The 16,772-nt window shown below is 39.3% G+C and overlaps 1 protein-coding gene across 2 annotated transcripts; it reads right to left on the bottom strand.

The window, feature by feature from the left end:
* Window positions 1-1,237: 1,237 nt before the first annotated feature.
* On the bottom strand, window positions 1,238-16,276 carry rmnd5b (required for meiotic nuclear division 5 homolog B). 2 transcript variants are annotated; one of them, XM_058408398.1, is made up of 10 exons: window positions 16,142-16,276; window positions 13,683-13,883; window positions 11,748-11,890; window positions 10,936-11,073; window positions 10,744-10,844; window positions 10,353-10,519; window positions 9,775-9,940; window positions 6,865-6,967; window positions 5,608-5,762; window positions 1,238-4,931 (listed from the first exon to the last, which is right to left on the bottom strand). In XM_058408398.1, the coding sequence occupies exons 2-10, from the start codon at window positions 13,819-13,821 to the stop codon at window positions 4,868-4,870; spliced, it is 1,176 nt and encodes a 391-aa protein (XP_058264381.1). In that variant the 5' UTR covers window positions 13,822-13,883; window positions 16,142-16,276; the 3' UTR covers window positions 1,238-4,867. The 2 variants fall into 2 exon arrangements, with proteins under 2 accessions (XP_058264381.1, XP_058264380.1); XM_058408397.1 differs by having other exon boundaries at window positions 16,146-16,200.
* Window positions 16,277-16,772: the final 496 nt, after the last annotated feature.

Here is a 16,772-nt window from a genome sequence, read left to right as displayed (position 1 = left end):
TTAAATTGCTGAAGAAGTTAATGCTGGTTCTGATAGAAAGGGGTCAGAATACACAGTGCAGGACGGGTCAGGGCTGTTTTGTCAGCAAAAAGGGGAGACCAACACAATATTAGGCAGGTGGTCATAATGTTATGCCTGATAAATGTAACCCACACTTAAAAATTCGTTTTAGCAAAGATAACACTTCAACCGAAGTAAACGTCATAAAACTACACGATACACGATATTTTATCATCTAAAATTCACATGAACGTCATTTCTTTATATATAACCAATATGCTCAACACTGATTGGTCAGTAGGTGTTGATTTGTTTTATATAAATGCATAACTAACATTATTTCCGGCTGTAATATAACTGTACGGTGTTATTGTTGCCATAGTAACATCTCACTTGTCCAGCAGATGCGCCCCATCATCCAGTTTCTTTTTAAATGGGTTTTAATTAACGAAGAAATATTTTCCAATTAAGGGAAACTATTCAGATCAAAGGAATTTATCAGTAAAGTGATAAGCGCACACACAGAGAGAGAGAGAGAGAGAGAGAGAGAGAGAGATGGGGGGGAGACAGAGAGAGATGGAGGGCGGGGACTAATGAAGGAATAACTTGTATCATTATTATGACATCACTGAAGTAACTCATGTCTCGGATATTCCACAATAAATCTGAACACTTTTAAAAATGTGACGATTTGGTCATAAACATATTAAATGCTGTAATCACTGGGAGTTTGCTCTGCGGTTTTAAGAGAATAATAAACATTGAGGTGTGTATTATTCTCTTATTAACCCTAATCCCTTACCCTTGTGTTAAGAATCTGGAGAATATTTTTACCCATTAAAAAGGTGACAAATGATACAACTTACCAACTCTCCTCTACTGTATGTATGGGTGCACTTTTGTTGTCCATGGTAGAGGCAGGAAATGGACAGCAGGTTCTGTCCAGTTCAGTCCTTTAAACAGGCACACACTTTTCAAAGCAACTTCAACACATATTTGCATGAATATACACTGCAGAATTATTACACAAAGTGTTAGCTAAACAAATCTGGTGTGTGTGTGTGTGTGTGTGTGTGTGTGTGTGTGTGAACACTGCCCTCTGGTGTAGAACTAAAAAATTATGTTACTTTCACAACTTGGTGTAGAGCCATATACTGGGTTAATGCATGTTCATCATCATCATCTACACTTTGTAGAAACAATCCTAAGCTTGTCTAAAGACATATGAAACAGTGAGGCTGTGTATAAACATCTTTTTTATTCTGCTTTTATCTTAGATGCAGGTTTAATAAACATACTGTGATGATAGAAGTTAGATATTTACAATAGAAGAAGCAGGAAATGTAAATTAGAGAGAACCAAAAATGAAGGCCGTGACTCCCTGACGCCTCTCAATACGGAATTTGAGCGTTAGTTTCTTCGTAAGAGGTCGAGACACCTGTGTTGCTTAATCGGATCGCCGGTTCTCTTCAGTGGCAGAAAAATGCTGGGTCAGAAAGGGGTCAGCGATGAGCCTGAGAACCAAACGGAACCACTGGCTCGGTTTGGGTTGAGATCAGCAACATGAGAGCGGCGCACTGCGCGGTCACTTTATCAGACACACACCAACCGCTGAGGTCATGTTGTAGGTGTAACAGTTGCTGACTGGGGCAGGAAGTAAAATCAATTGGTCACAGTTTTGATAGTCAGTCCAAAATTATCCATTGTATAACATTTTTCCACTAAATTAGTTATATTTAAAAAAAAAAAAAAAAGACGTTTCCAGCGTCAAATCTTTGTAAAGTGTTCCATCAACACATTTTTTGTTTTTATTGCTCTATTTTGCCCCCTAGAGGAGAAACTGAGACTAGCGCCTGTTCAAGTCGATAGTAATTTCTCACACATACATTACCGCAAGGTGAAATTCTTTCTTCGCATATCCCATCCTTAAGGGTTGGGGTCAGAGTACAGGGTCAGCCATGATGCAGCACCCTTGGAGCAGGGAGGGTTAAGGGCCTTGCTCAAGGGCCCAATGGTGGCAGCTTGGTGGTCCCCGATCTTCCAGTCAGTGACCCAGAGCCTTAACCACTTGAGCTACCACTGCCCCAATTAGTTATTAAATCAATTTGATGTGCTGTATTTTAAACATCTGGTGTGTAAAACACTCTGTACATAAATACACAAGACTCACTCTACACCTACAACATGACAACACGGTGGAGTGTGTAATAAACCGAGCGCTGTCCTGAAGTATTAGCGAAGCACTAAACGCGTCAGACTCAGGGTGTTTTGTCCATCACATTTCACAAGGACATTGTTTTAAATCTCATGCTCCTGAGCAGTTCCTCCATCTATAAACACACTCCTGATTCGGCTCAGGAACGGTTCCGGGTCGCAACTCGACTCGCTCTGTGGCTGACTTTAGCTCGTCTTACGTCAACACAGCCACAACAAGGACAGATTCTGAATCTTGATTGTCTACTGAAGCAAACAAGTTTTTAACACTCTTGTGGGAAATGACCAGGTTTGTTTTGCCTCACGTTGTTCAAACAGAATATTTAACACTAAACATCTTTTTAATCCCTAAATTCAGCCACTAGGTAAAGAAATGCTGGTTCTTAATAGCGTGAAATGTACACAGCTTCCCCCAGAGGTTATCGATCAAACAAGACATGTCTGGTGTTTGATGTACTAAAGCTTGATAAGACGGAGGATGGGATTAGAAATCGTGTCTCTCTGAGCGGAGAGCAATCTGAAGATTTATTTATCTAGAAAACATCAAACGTGTTATACACAGGAGTCCAAAACATTTGGAGAACTTTTACTAGATTATTATTATTATATTAGGAAAAACATCCAAATCATGTGATGTAAGACATAAGGCACTGATCCGATCAGTATCGGGCCGATACCAATAAAAAAATTAATAAAAAAATAAAATAAAAAATTGGGAATTTTTTTGGGAAAGAAAGGGCAAAAAGAATGAATAAATTTGGGCATCCTGTAACAAAAATAAAAAAATATGTTTAGAATATGAACAGACTAGAATTCATAGTGCATTATGTTCGATTTGTACATTATATTTAAAATTCTAATGCATTTGTAAGTGATTTTGTCCGAGAGCCGTAGTTTTGTTTGTCATGTATTCGGTGTAAAAAATAATATTTTAAAAGTTTAGAAGATTTTAAAGAAAAAAAAAAAAAAAAATCAGAGCGGAATAAATATTGGCTTAAGTCTACGTATCATTTTGATGAACCTGTCCTGGCTGATAAGATTATTTATAGTGTTAGATTTTGACAATTCACCGTTTTGCCTTTAGATATTTTGGCCATTCTTTTCTATTCCATCCATAAATCGAAAACAAATTTAGTTTTCGAACTCATTCAGCTGAAAATGAAAATACAATTCGATATTATTGCATATTAAACTCTAACATTCTCCTTAACACTAATATTAGATAGCGTTTAAAGAGGAGGGGGAAAAAAAGGATAAGTATAGATATTAGCTGATTATTAAAGTCTACATATGTTTACTGATTTCTAGCCATCATCTCTTTATTCATATCTACTAAGATGCTATTATTATTATTACTACAACTTCAGACATGTCCTGGTTGATCATCTCCGTCTGTGGTAAAGGGAATGTGATGTACAGGTCATTTTTAGGGAATTGCTTCATTAAGATTCATACATCACACACACACACACACACACACTAAAAGCATGAAGCAATTCATCATGTTCATTACCCTGAGGGCTGAAATAGACATTTCCCCCTGCATTGAAAACGGGAATAAGAGCAGAGCAACTCATCCGACATTCAGTGTTCAGTACAGTTTAACTTCCTGATGGAGCCGGTCATCTCTTTATGGCTTTTACAAAACTGCTCTCTTTCCATAGCGGGATGACGGGATCCGTGTTACGCTGAGTTACTTTATAACATGACGATGACTATTGAGGGGGAAAAATAAAATAAAAAAAAATTAAAAGAGTCACAGTTCACAGTAGTATCTTTTTTTTGTCCCCTTTTTAAATATTTTCTTAAATATATACACAAAGCAAGACACATATCTATTACTCTGAGGAATCAGCTAACGTCATGATTAAGCTTCACATCTCTGACGATTCGCCGCACGGACGTTTTATAACCAGACATCCGACAGTCTAAAATCAGGAATTTTTTTTTTTTGTTCGTTTTTTTTTTTATTTTAATCAATACACCATCATGAAGTGTGGCGCCGATCCGTTTCATAACAGTTTTCTCTTGAACAACAAACACTCCACCCTCCACCCGGCGCCTCCTGGCCTCACTGAATACGTCTCTGTGAATATACTTGCTGAAAAGCCTTTCTGTCATGTACACTGGCTGAAAGCCTCTATAATATAGTCGTTTAAATATCTCGTAAATAAGCAACCGTGAAAACATACGATGCAGGAAGGTCACACCTGTTCACAAGCATACACCTCACTCTCCTAAACCATACAGAGGAACTGAAAAATCAAATTAAAACTTATTAATGATGAGAGAGAGCAAAAGGGGGAGAGAGAGAGAGGGGGGGAGAGAGAGAGAGGGGAAAAAAACAAAAACAAAACCACACATACTTATAAAAGCCTGTGAGTCATAAATGAGTGTATCATATATGAGCGAATGATCCGTGGAGCTCGGTCCTTGTGACGTACACTTAACTGACTCAGATCTACACGTGTGTGTTGTCATGACCACCGGCCTGTGCCAACTAAAAAAACTCAGGAAGGGGAGGGTGTGGCGGCTCCACGGTTCGAGCCGCCGCAGAAGGCCGTGAACGTGGATCATTCCAACTCAGCCACTCCGAGGAGCCTCCGACACGCTGAGGAGCCTCCGCTGGGTTAATCTGCTCCGCCCAGGGACGTCAGAAATAAATCTGTTTAGCGTCCGACGGGTTCTGCTCCATCGGACAGTACGGACACTTCAGCCTGCGGAGACGGAAACGAGCGCCAGAGTTAGATCACGATTAGAAGAGAGGAAGAAATTTGGAATATCTCTGCCAAAAGCACTTATCCTAAAGAAATTGTTTTCGTATATTTAAAAATAAAAAAATAATTGAATAAAACGAAAGAAGAATCTGCTTGCTTTTACTTATCTATGGGGAAAAATATTTAACCTTTACGAATTAATACTTTTAATACATAACCAACATTATTAAAATAGAAATGTATAGTAAATCAATGCCTTAAATACAATTTAAAAAGATCTTTAAAATCATTTGTATGAACTCTCCGTACAATAACCCTTAAAATAAAACAGGAAGTAACCGAAGGGGAAAACAAAGGAAGAGCACAGTAAAACACTGTCACTAGTACACTAATAAATACAGAACATTTGTGATGAAGTACTTTTACAAATTTAACTGGCCCTGAGGTTTCAGCATAAAATGTCTTGGTATGAAGCTGAAGCATTAAGAGTTCCTTTCACTGGAACTAAGGAGCCGAGCCCAACCCCTGAAAAACAACACCTGAATTCAAGGATTTGGAGGAGTGTCCCAAAACTTGTATAATATAATACAAGGTGCATCAAAAGCTCAAGATTTAGAAAATAGTAAACAGTAAATAAATATCCCGGCAGCTGTTGTCGTATAAAGCGAGCACCTACTTCCCAGCATTGGTGAGTTTGTTAAGAGCGTCTCTGGAGATGACGTGACCGCAGATGAGCTTCATGGGTGGGTTACTCTCCGAAGTCTGCTGCCTCAGGATGGGACACGCAAACACAGAGTGATACCAGCACTTTTTCCCCAGGTCTATCTCAATCTGCGCGCACACACATGCACAAATATGCAAAAACATTAACCTTGTCCAAAATTTCCTGGCACTGACATTCACCATTTCCTCATCCCACTCTTTTACAGTTCTGCTTGATCTACAATATTATAAGGCCATTCTCCGTCTTGGCTCTAATCAGGTTCTGCAGTGAAAATCCTTTTTTACCCCCTACAACTATGTGCAATTCAAAAGATATATATATAACCACGTTAAAAATAGCTTCATTCTTCTTCTGCGGAAGAGCTGGCCTTGCTCGCTAGCTTGCTCTGGACCCTGAGTCTCAAACATTTCCAAATACAAAAAGGGAAAAAGAGGTAGGTGGGGAACAAAAAGGCTTACACGTCTGATTGTAGAGAACAAGGTGTGTTCAGGATTTTGTTAACAGGAAAGGTGTAGCAGATTTTTTATTTGCGGACGACCTCAAGAATTATAGATCTCCAATCATCACTTTAGAATAACTGATCAAACGTCACTAAAAGTCATTAAAAGCATTCATAAAGTGTTAGATTTAACATTTGGCCTGTTTGTGGGTTCCTAAGTAATCTTTGAAATTCCTTTATTTAAAAAAAAAAATTAACAATAAAGTGACATTACCATTTAAGCCAGAATGTTCTAATAAATACATGGACAGAAGTTATTTCATATTATTGAACTCAAAATATTCTCCATTCACCAGAAACTGAGACGAGGGTGAAGCTACAGTCATGGACAGTTAGTTCAAAGTGCAATAGTCAGTCGGACCGAATTCATACACCGATTGGCTCATGTGGTGTTTTTATCTAAATTAAAATATGTGCATGAACACCAACACCAAGTCGCTGATCAGACAAAACTGAGAACCGAGTGGGCGTGGATTAATGTTTGTATGATTGACAGCTCTGCCCGAGACTCGGAACCTGCTGGGTAATTAACGCAGGACTAAACACAATCATTGTGAATTTTAAGAATGGAAGGGTGCAGCTTATGGAAGCATGAGCCAAGATAAGGACAGAGAACATCAAAAGGGTTAAAACAGAAGGAAAAACAAGTCAAACAAGCAGCATATAGATTTGAGAGAGAGAGAGAGAGAGAGAGAGAGAGAGAGACTCACAGGCAGCTCGTCCTTGTGTGTCCAGACGCCGCTACACTGCCTCTGCTCAATGACTTGCTTAATGTTCATCAACACTGGCAGGGCCATGCAACCTGACGCAAAACTGGGGAAGAAAAACCACACACACTTTAGCTAATCAAAAATTAAGAGGGTTTGCCATTTGTATTTTATTAACGTCTCTACATTGAAGCCACATTCTGTGTGCTCCTGTGTTAAAAGTATACACCGATCAGCCGTAACAGCTGAGCAGTGACAGGTGAAGTGAATAAGACTGATGATCTCCTCATCATGGCACCTGTTAGTGGGTGGGGTATATTAGGCAGCAAGTGAACATTTTGTCCTCAAAGTTGATGTGTTAGAAGCAGGAAAAATAGACAAGTGTAAGTGACAAGTGACAGGGTCATGGGCGGCCAAGGCTCATTGATGCACGTGGGGAGAGAAGGCTGGACCGTGTGATCCGATCCAACAGACGAGCTACTGTTGCTCAAACTGCTGAAGAAGTTAATGCTGGTTCTGATAGAAAGGGGTCAGAATACACAGTGCAGGACGGGTCAGGGCTGTTTTGGCGGCAAAAGAGGGACCAACACAGTATTAGCAAGGTGGTCATAATGATTGGTGCACAAGCAGTCCCATTCAAACTAGCCACATTTAAACAGTCTTTTTTCACAATCCTGACATACTGCACTAATGCAGAACTACAGCAATAAATATCTGAGCCTTCCAATATTCCCTCAAAAACACTGAGTGACTTGGACTGTGGAATAAAAGCTAGATATGAACATGAAAACATGCAGAAATGTTTAGTGAATATGGATCAAGCTCCATTTCAGAAACCTGGAGTATAAACAAAAACACACACACCAATGCAGGGTGGTCAAGGCTTGGGGTCACAGAAACCATCTGGGGTTGTTCAACCAAAAAGGTTCAGGAACCAAAATATAAAGTTTTTGTATCCAGTCTAAATCAGTGCTAGAGATGGATCCAAGAGAAAAATTGTGATTTGCTGTTTCTTTAAGAAACATGAGACAGTGTTATATGGGAAAGGGGGGCGGGGCATATGTGTGGGTGTATTTCTGTGCCTTTTTCTGAATTTATCAATATTTTTTTTGGCGCTGTAATGAAAATAGTTCCAACCAGAAATTCGAACAGTAAAAAAAAAAAAGGTCACAAAGGCGACTCAACCCCACAAACTCTCTGCAAGTCTAATCTGTTAAACAGTATCTGGTATAAACTATTAGAATGTTTTAACACTAAAAATACCACTAGACCCCTAAAATGTCACTGAAATGAATCTTATCCATTTTAATCAAACAAAAAAAAGCCCTTGCATCCATTCAGACATAAATGCACAATATGAGCAATGTTCAATCTGGATGTTGTTCATTTACAGACACGTCTGATCTCGATAATGAGGTGGATTTAAAAACAGTGAGCTTTTATACCTGCTGAAAGGATTCATTTTTACATCAGCGAGTACAATCACGCTCCTGGGCTTGTTTTCTTTTCTTTTTCTACTAACAAACTTCGAGTCAAGGCACGCCGTCGGTGCGAGAAATCACAGCGACTGGATTATAAAATATTTCCAAAGCTTTTGGCACTCGAACTCTGAGAGCTGAGGGAGGACATGGTTTCATTTGGAGTGGATTTAAACATGGGTTAAAAGACAGGATTTCAGAGGGGAAGCAAAACAAACAAATTTGATCTGATCCTGTAAGAAAAATAGAGAGAGAAATATCAGAAAACCTGCAGTACAGCAACATAAAAGCTGGTCAATGGGTGTTTAATTATTTATTTATTAATTTATTGTTGGTACTGTATTGATACGTTACAGTATTTTTATTAATATAAAATTAACATTTACAGTAGTGATTATTTATGACTCAATTTTTTTACATTTATTCTTTTTCTCTGAATAAAAAAAATATGTTTTTTTAAATAAAAATGTAAATCTTAGTAGATTAAAAATATCAGGCGGTTAGAAGGATATTGGTTGAAACGAAATATTTTAATACATGAATCGCAAATCAGTAAAGAAAAAAAGTGGCATTGTGCAATATTAATTTCTATTTCTAGTAAATCATTTAGAGAACTCTTGTGCTAAAATGAATCAGGTGTCCTGATGAAAACGTATGCCGTGATAAAGCCTGACTCTCACCGAGAGTCTCTGATAAAATTCTAGAAGATATCACAGAGTTTCTCTGTGTATAAATGAGGAGTCCCACAGGCATGTGAGCGCAGGAATGATGTATCCATCCACCTACTGCTATGGACCCCTGCTGAACTTTCCTCTACTGCTGACTAAGATCAGTGATTCACTTCACTTACAGGGAAAACAAAATCAAACTGCTGTCAAGCAGCACAGAAATAATAATAATAATAATAATAATAATAATAATAATAATAATAATAATAATAATAACAACAACAGCAACACCAACAACAATTATCCTGCTCCATAATATAAACTGCTGTGTGTAAAAAAAAGGGTCCTATATTGTTATACATTATTGTTTTTCTATTTTACATTATTATTAACACTAGTACTGATAAATATTATCTATTAATATCAGATATTATTAATTCATCCCCTTTAAACGCAATACATCACTTAATAAAAGACGACATAATATCCATATTGTGATAAAGTGTGCTACTATACAGTCTATATACAGTATAAATTTATTTCTAAACTATTTTAAGGTTAAAAAATTGATAATTGTAAAAAATTAAATAATTATCAATTTCTTAATTATTTACAAACTCTCAGAAAAATTTATAGTGGCACAATTAAACTGCAAATTATTTTTATTTAATAATTACTACTATTTTTTTTCCTTTTGTTATTAAACCTGGACAGTGAGCACAGAAACCTCTGAAGCGGTTAAGGTATGACTGAAGGTGGTGTCTGACCTGACGCTGAGCGGAGACTCGACAGACAGGCCGAGCAGGGCGCAGGCGTCTCGGGTGAAGATGTTGCAGATCTCAGCCCACTGGTTGGTCTCGAGCAGACTGCGATACGGAGAGTTGGCGATGCCGTTACGCAGGTACACCAGACTGCCCATTAACACCTGGATATCTACACACGAACAACAGGTGAAGCAGACAGTGAACCAAACAGACAGAACTATATTACTGAGATCATTTTAGTAGATTATACAAAAAAATTATAATTCCAAAAGGATAGAGACAGGAAGCTAGAGAGAGCGACAGACAGGAAGACAGACAGAATGACAGACGGAGAGAACGAAAGTGCAAGCAAGAGAGACAGACAGACAGGGAGGCAGAGACAGTGCACAAGAGAGACGGACAGAGAGAGAGACAGAGAGAGAGACAGAGAGGCAGAGTAATAACATGTAGGAGAGGTTTAATAAATCACATTTGATTCACTACAACCGTATATAATACGGATTTTCACTTGCTAAGATTTTTTACCAGTCTGCATCATAGAAGCGCTGCTGTAACGTGAGCTGTATTTCTCAGTGTCTCACCTCTCTGATGCTGTGCAGCGAATGGCTGGAAGTGACGGGCGTAGTGCAGAGCCTCCAGCTGGTTTTCCACGCCTCCATTCAGCAGGCTGATGAAGTAGAGTCGGTGCAGCTTGAACTCCAGACTGCTGTTCAGATCCAGCAACCTCTGTCGGTTCGTCACAGCCCATCTGGGAGAGACCACACACACACACACACACACACACACACACACACACAAAGCAGACACACACACACAAAGCAGACACACACACACAAAGCAGACACACACACACAAAGCAGACACACACAGTCAGCAGGAAATGGCACATTGGTTTTATTACAGTCACAGTCTGACAGTTTTCCTCATTTTATTAGAGAAAAACAGCCCGAGGCATTTACGAGCTCTACGCACTCTAGCGCTGGCCGGAGGTCCTGCATCCGTAAAGCCTCTAGAATGCGGTTGAGCTCCAGAAACGGTTGCTTCATGCTCATGTCGATGACCACACCCGACTCCTGTGAGGAAGAGAGGTCAAATAAACTTTTCATAACTTTTCAAACATTTCCATAATCCTAAATCCTAAAAAGTCAGATTACAGCGCTGTACCTGACAGAGGTCTTCAGCTACACTCAGCATGCCCTGTCGGTACAGGTGCTCCACGATGGTCTCACTGAGGTTCCTCTGCTTCTCGGACGAGTCCCACACCGTCTCGGCTACTACAGCACTCACCTCTGCGTCGAAGTTCTGCAGAGCGTGAAGCCTCATTACACAACGTTTAACACGACAATCAGAGAACACGCTACTGCATTCTTTATGAAACAAACCCTCAAGTGTAGAGGTGGAACTCATTAAAATTACATTACTGAGAATTTATAACTGATTAACAATAACTAAAAGACTATTAATAACATATGTAATAATGAAATCCTAACTCAAGAGAAAGCTACAGAAAGACACTGATGGACAGACAGAAAGACACAGACTGAAACCGAAACACTGACACGAATCATAAGACAAAAGAAATAAATGAAAGTAATTAATAAACAAAATAAATTAATTATAACAAAGAATTTATAAAATAAAACACAAAGACAAAAACAAACAGGAAGCCAAAGGAAAAATTAAACAAAAAAAAAAAAATGACGGAAAGAAAGAACAAACGGATGAACGAAAGGACGGACGACAGAACGAAAGAAAGGACGGACGACAGAACGAACAAAAGAAAGAACGAAAGAACGAACAAAAGAAAGAACGAAAGAAAGAACGAACAAAAGAAAGAACGAAAGAAAGAACGACAGAACAAAAAGAACGAACGACAGAACGACAAAGAACGACAGAAAGAACGGACGACAGAACTAACGACAGAACGGAAGTCAGACATTATCAGTGAGAGATGAAGTGATGGAGGAGAGACTCACTCTGTCGATGGCTTTGCCCACTTTGGACACACTGCCATGGATGTCCTTGTGGCGAGAAGCGAGCATCTGCACCGTCTCCTTGATCTCCTTACAGCACTGCGCCATCGTCTGAGAGAGAACTGATAAATCTGTGTCCTGTACACCTGAGAGGGGGAAAAGAAAGAAAACCCTTCAGCAAAGGCTCCCCTGATCTCACCATCATTAGGAGAATCAAACTATTGAAACTTTCTATTAGCCAATCAGTCAGGTCAGAGCCAGAAACAACACACAACTCTCACTGGTCAGAAATCTGCCAATGGAAGAAGTAAACAAACAGAAACTAGTCCTAAGTAAATGATCTGATATGATAAATTGTTTGTTGGTCCAAATCTCCAAGGTCTGTCTCAGGGTCTGTCTCCAGAACATCATATTTGTGCAGCACTACAGCTCAGTCCTTTGTCTCAGTTAGGGGCTACTCAATAAACAAACAAATAAATAAATAAATGCCACAACCCAAAACACATTCACTTCCTGCAGAGCAGTCAAATTTCCATTTGGTTACTCTTAAGTGTACTAACCCCGCCTCGTGCCATAACCGTGCTCTCACCTGCCTGAAGAACCGCGGTGAGGAGAACACAGCAGAACACTGCTTACGTCACACCGACCAGGCATAACATTATAACCACCTGCCTAATTTTGCGTTGGTCCCCCTTTTGCTGCTAAAACAGCCCTGACCCGTCCTGCACTGTGTATTCTGACACCTTTCTATCAGAACCAGCATTAACTTCTTCAGCAGTTTGAGCAACAGTAGCTCGTCTGTTGGATCGGATCACACGGGCCAGCCTTCGCTCCACACGTCCATCAATGAGCCTTGACCACTCATGACCCCGTCGCTGGTTCACCACTGTTCCTTCCTTGGACCACTTTTGATAGATACTGCAGACTGGGAACACCCCACAAGAGCTGCAGTTTTGGAGATGCTCTGATCCAGTCGTCTAGCCATCACAATTTGGCCCTTGGTCAAACTCACTCAAATCCTTACGCTTGTCCATTTTTTCTGCTTCTAACATCAACTTTGAGGACAAAATGTTGACTTGCTGCCTAATATATCCCACCCACTAACAGGTACCATGATGAGGAGATCATCAGTCTTATTCACTTCACCTGGCACTGCTTGCGTCTGATCGGTGTAACTGGTCCTGCTCTCTGAAGCCCTTTCTGTCTCTTTCACAACCAAGACTGTGTCTGGAATACGAATCACTGACCCAACCTTTCGAATATTTACAGTAAAGGGCAGTCGGCATGTCCACCTTCCCTTTTTAGACATTTTGTGAGCAGCGATGTGTTCACCCTCCCACCCCAGCTCCGCAAATTCACACCCTCTTCCTGTGCTGCTCTTGGTATGGATCTCAGCGACAGCCCAGAAATCAGCAAGAAAAAAAATCCTAAACAAATAAACAAACAAAAACGAACCGACTTTCCCAGTAAAACAAACCGAGACAACATCTGTGAACCGTTTGTGTAAAATCCGAGTTACGTAACCATTGGGAAAAAAGACCAGCAGACATTTTTTCAGTCTGTCCAGCTGTCCGGTCTGGGGTGGGCGTGTCTGTGGCCAGTGCAGGCCCAGATTCGAGTTCTTAGTGGAACCTGCTGTAGTTTTCTCCTGGTGTAGCTCATCTGCATTAAGATCCATGCATTCTGAGATGCTTTTCAGCTCACCAGGGTTGTAAAGAGTTGTTATTTGAGTGACTTGGTAGTTTAAGTCAATAAAGCTTTTATGCTTGCGGAGAGAAAGAAGCCCATCTGACACTAACCACCATGCCAGATCGTTCTTCCAACATTCTGTGTCAATCACGTATATATGCGTGATCGGATCTGACCAGATCGTTTCGTGAACAAACATGCGTACCTGTTAAAATAGCCAGTGAGTGGCCGCTTTGTTCTGGCGCTTACCGAAGGTGACCAGCTGGCTGCGCAGCTCACACACGTTCCTCAGCAGCTCGTCGAGGCGTTCCTCTGACTGGTGTCCGTACGTCACGAACCTGTGCAGCACCTTCTCCAGCTCTCGCTCCACACACGCACACTGCTCCATGGCTCAGTCACTCGTTCTCGGTCACAATATCACACATACAGCAGGAGCGATGATGACGATACCTATCACACACACACACACACACACACACGTTAAACTCACAGCATGATTCTGTTTTGATGATTCTTTTCTCCATACTGCATAAAATGTGTTATATTTAGAAAAAAACAAGACTGAAGTTTTTCATACCTCCTTCAAACACACACACACAAACACACACACCCAAGCAAAGTCCATCGGCTAATCTTTCCAAGGGTGATGTGGATCTGAATCTTTATAAATATCACATGATCTGCACCATTTAAGAGTTATTTGGTTATTACTGGCTGCTATCTGGAGATTGTGGTGCGGTCAGTCTTTAGCCCTCGTTTTAACTCTCCTTTGTGGAATATTTTCAAGTTTATCGTGCCCTTTTAAAGTTTTGCGAGTTGTTAAGAAATTAGTTCTACTCGTTCCTGCCCTCTCTAACTGTTTTTCGTTCAATCCCTGTCCTTCTTATTCTATCTCTCCCTCTCTCCATATCTCCATTTTTTCCTCTATGCCTGTCCTTCTCCATGTATCTCCATTGTCTTTCTCTCACACAAAATCTCTGCCCTTATCTGTTCTTCTCACACTTTTGCACACTCCCCCCAGAGAGAAAGGGAGAGAGAGAAATGCAACCGTGTTTCTCTCAGTCTCCTTCTCCATACACTCGACACTCAAACAGATCAGCTTTCAAATCTTCACCTTTCATGATCACATCATCATCATCATCATCATCATCACCTCTAACTTGACAAGTCGAGTCTCTGTTCTACTGTACATCAGCACTGTATACCTGCAACACATTCTGGGAATTCCTCATCCACTGGATCAAAAAACTCAAACCCATACAGGCTTAAACCTAAGTTACACCACAGAGATGTTGAATACTTTATTTATTTATTTATTTATTTATTCTAATTAACACCACTTTGGAGTGCTCTCTGCTTTCTCAGGAACATGACAAGCTGCATTTTTTGTCTTTAAGAGAGATTGAGGATGAGACTGTTTATAGCTGTGATAAAAGTGAGAAGTTGTGTTATGGGTTTTCACAACATTAAACATAACTATAAACGGATAAAAAAAAAGAAAAGACAAACACTCTAATCAACAGCAAATTACAGCGCAGTGAAAGGAAGCAAAATAACAGGTAAATAATCAACTCTGAAGTGGTAACAGTCACTCCTCTAAACTTCAGGCCACGTCACACCACCCTCACGGACAATATACACCTGGAAACATCTGGACCAGTAACATTTCTCCAATAATTTAATCCTTGAATCACACCCATGCTTTAATTACATCACACCTAGAGGATTCGTGTTTAGGTCATAACTTATTTTTTTAATATAATTTTATTTATTTTTTCATACCACTGTGATGCCTTAACTACCTACCTTTATTTAAACTACCATTATTTATATATATTTATATTTATATATATATATATATATATATATATATATATATATATATATATATATATATATATAGAGAGAGAGAGAGAGAGAGAGAGAGAGAGAGAGAGAGAGAGAGAGAGAGATTAATTTTATCATGTAATACACACCTGTCTGTCTGATTTGTAATTTCTCCACTTATTTATTAAAAGTTTTAATTTTTTTAAAATACATAACAGCTGACTTTATTTATCTATCTTCCTATTAATCATTTATTTATATATTTATTTGCTCTTAAAAATAATTTTAAACTAATTTCTAAAAATTTTAATAATTTTACTTCTATTTTTTTTCTTATTTGTATATATTTTTTATTATTCAAAACACTCACTATGGTGTCTTATTAACCTTTCAATATAATTAAAATAAATTAAAAACTTTATTATTTTTGCCACCGCGAGCTGAACAGAAGTGTGTCTGAAATAAATAAATAAACAGAGGCCAGCTTTGCAGGTGAGCTAGTCAACATTACCACCAAACTTCTCCCTTTTACAGCCATAAAGAAAAATCTATGGCTTGTTATTTTATACATTAGCGAATTATGATATTATAATTGATTAAAAAACGAACAAATAAACAAACAAACAGAGAGAGAGAGAGAGAGAGAGAGAGAGACCAAAACAAACAGAGGAGCAGGGAGCCATGCTAGCAAGCTAATCAGGACAAACAACAGTTCGGTGGTTAAAGGACTCGAGAAGGGAAAAAAGCAGGTGTTTTGTGAAAGCTTACACACTGACAACGAGTGTAAATGATATCCACGGCATCGCATTGTGAAATTAAACCAGGGTTCAGAACTTATTTGCAACGGGGACGTTAAAAAAAATAAATAAAACAAAACGTACTCGCCTGTTGTTGTAGCAGCAGCACTCCTCCACCAGACGTCCCCTGGAAACAGGAAGAGGCTTTTCTACACGGACCGCATTCCAATCCGCAACTTCACCACTGAGCAAGTGCACTAGGTAGCGCGCACGAGCTAATGCGTTCGAACGTAGGCGGAGGGCGACGAATGTAGGGAGCACGACGGAATTCGGAGTTCAGCCAGTCGCTTCGGGGCTTTAGCTAAACGCACTCACTGCCTTCTACTGAGCAGGAGGATGAACGGCTGCGTTCTTCTGCACTGAGTGAGGGATTAAACACGTCGTCTCGTGCTGTTACAGGTCAATGTTCCTCGTTTTTGACCACATCAACAAATCTTTTTTTTCTTCATTTACGGACCACCTGTTAGACATTCTAGTATTTAGTATTTTGTTTGTTATATTCCTATTTTTATTTTTTATTTATGGATACTGCTGGAAGTTGTAAATTTCTAAATCTATTTAAAATTTAATTAAATCTATCTATCTATCTATCTATCTATCTATCTATCTATCTATCTATCTATCTATCTATTTTATAATTTTCGAGTTAAATGCAATGCTATTACGCGAGTTATCGAGTGTATTATAGCAGCTATAAACAGTCGTTCCTTCACTC

Source organism: Hemibagrus wyckioides, linkage group LG14, assembly GCF_019097595.1.
Source record: "Hemibagrus wyckioides isolate EC202008001 linkage group LG14, SWU_Hwy_1.0, whole genome shotgun sequence".
Classification (NCBI taxonomy): Eukaryota; Metazoa; Chordata; class Actinopteri; order Siluriformes; family Bagridae; genus Hemibagrus; species Hemibagrus wyckioides.
This window is presented reverse-complemented; position numbering and strand designations above follow the sequence as displayed.

Excerpts from the sequence above, each read along its gene's own strand:
- rmnd5b (XM_058408398.1), bottom strand. The coding sequence starts at position 13,821 with ATGGAGCAGTGTGCGTGTGTGGAGCGAGAGCTGGAGAAGGTGCTGCAC. Across the intron at positions 11,074-11,747 it reads TGGGCAAAGCCATCGACAGA|AACTTCGACGCAGAGGTGAG; the intron begins GTGAGTCTCTCC and ends CACGCTCTGCAG. Across the intron at positions 6,968-9,774 it reads GAGTCTCCGCTCAGCGTCAG|TTTTGCGTCAGGTTGCATGG; the intron begins GTCAGACACCAC and ends TTTCTTCCCCAG.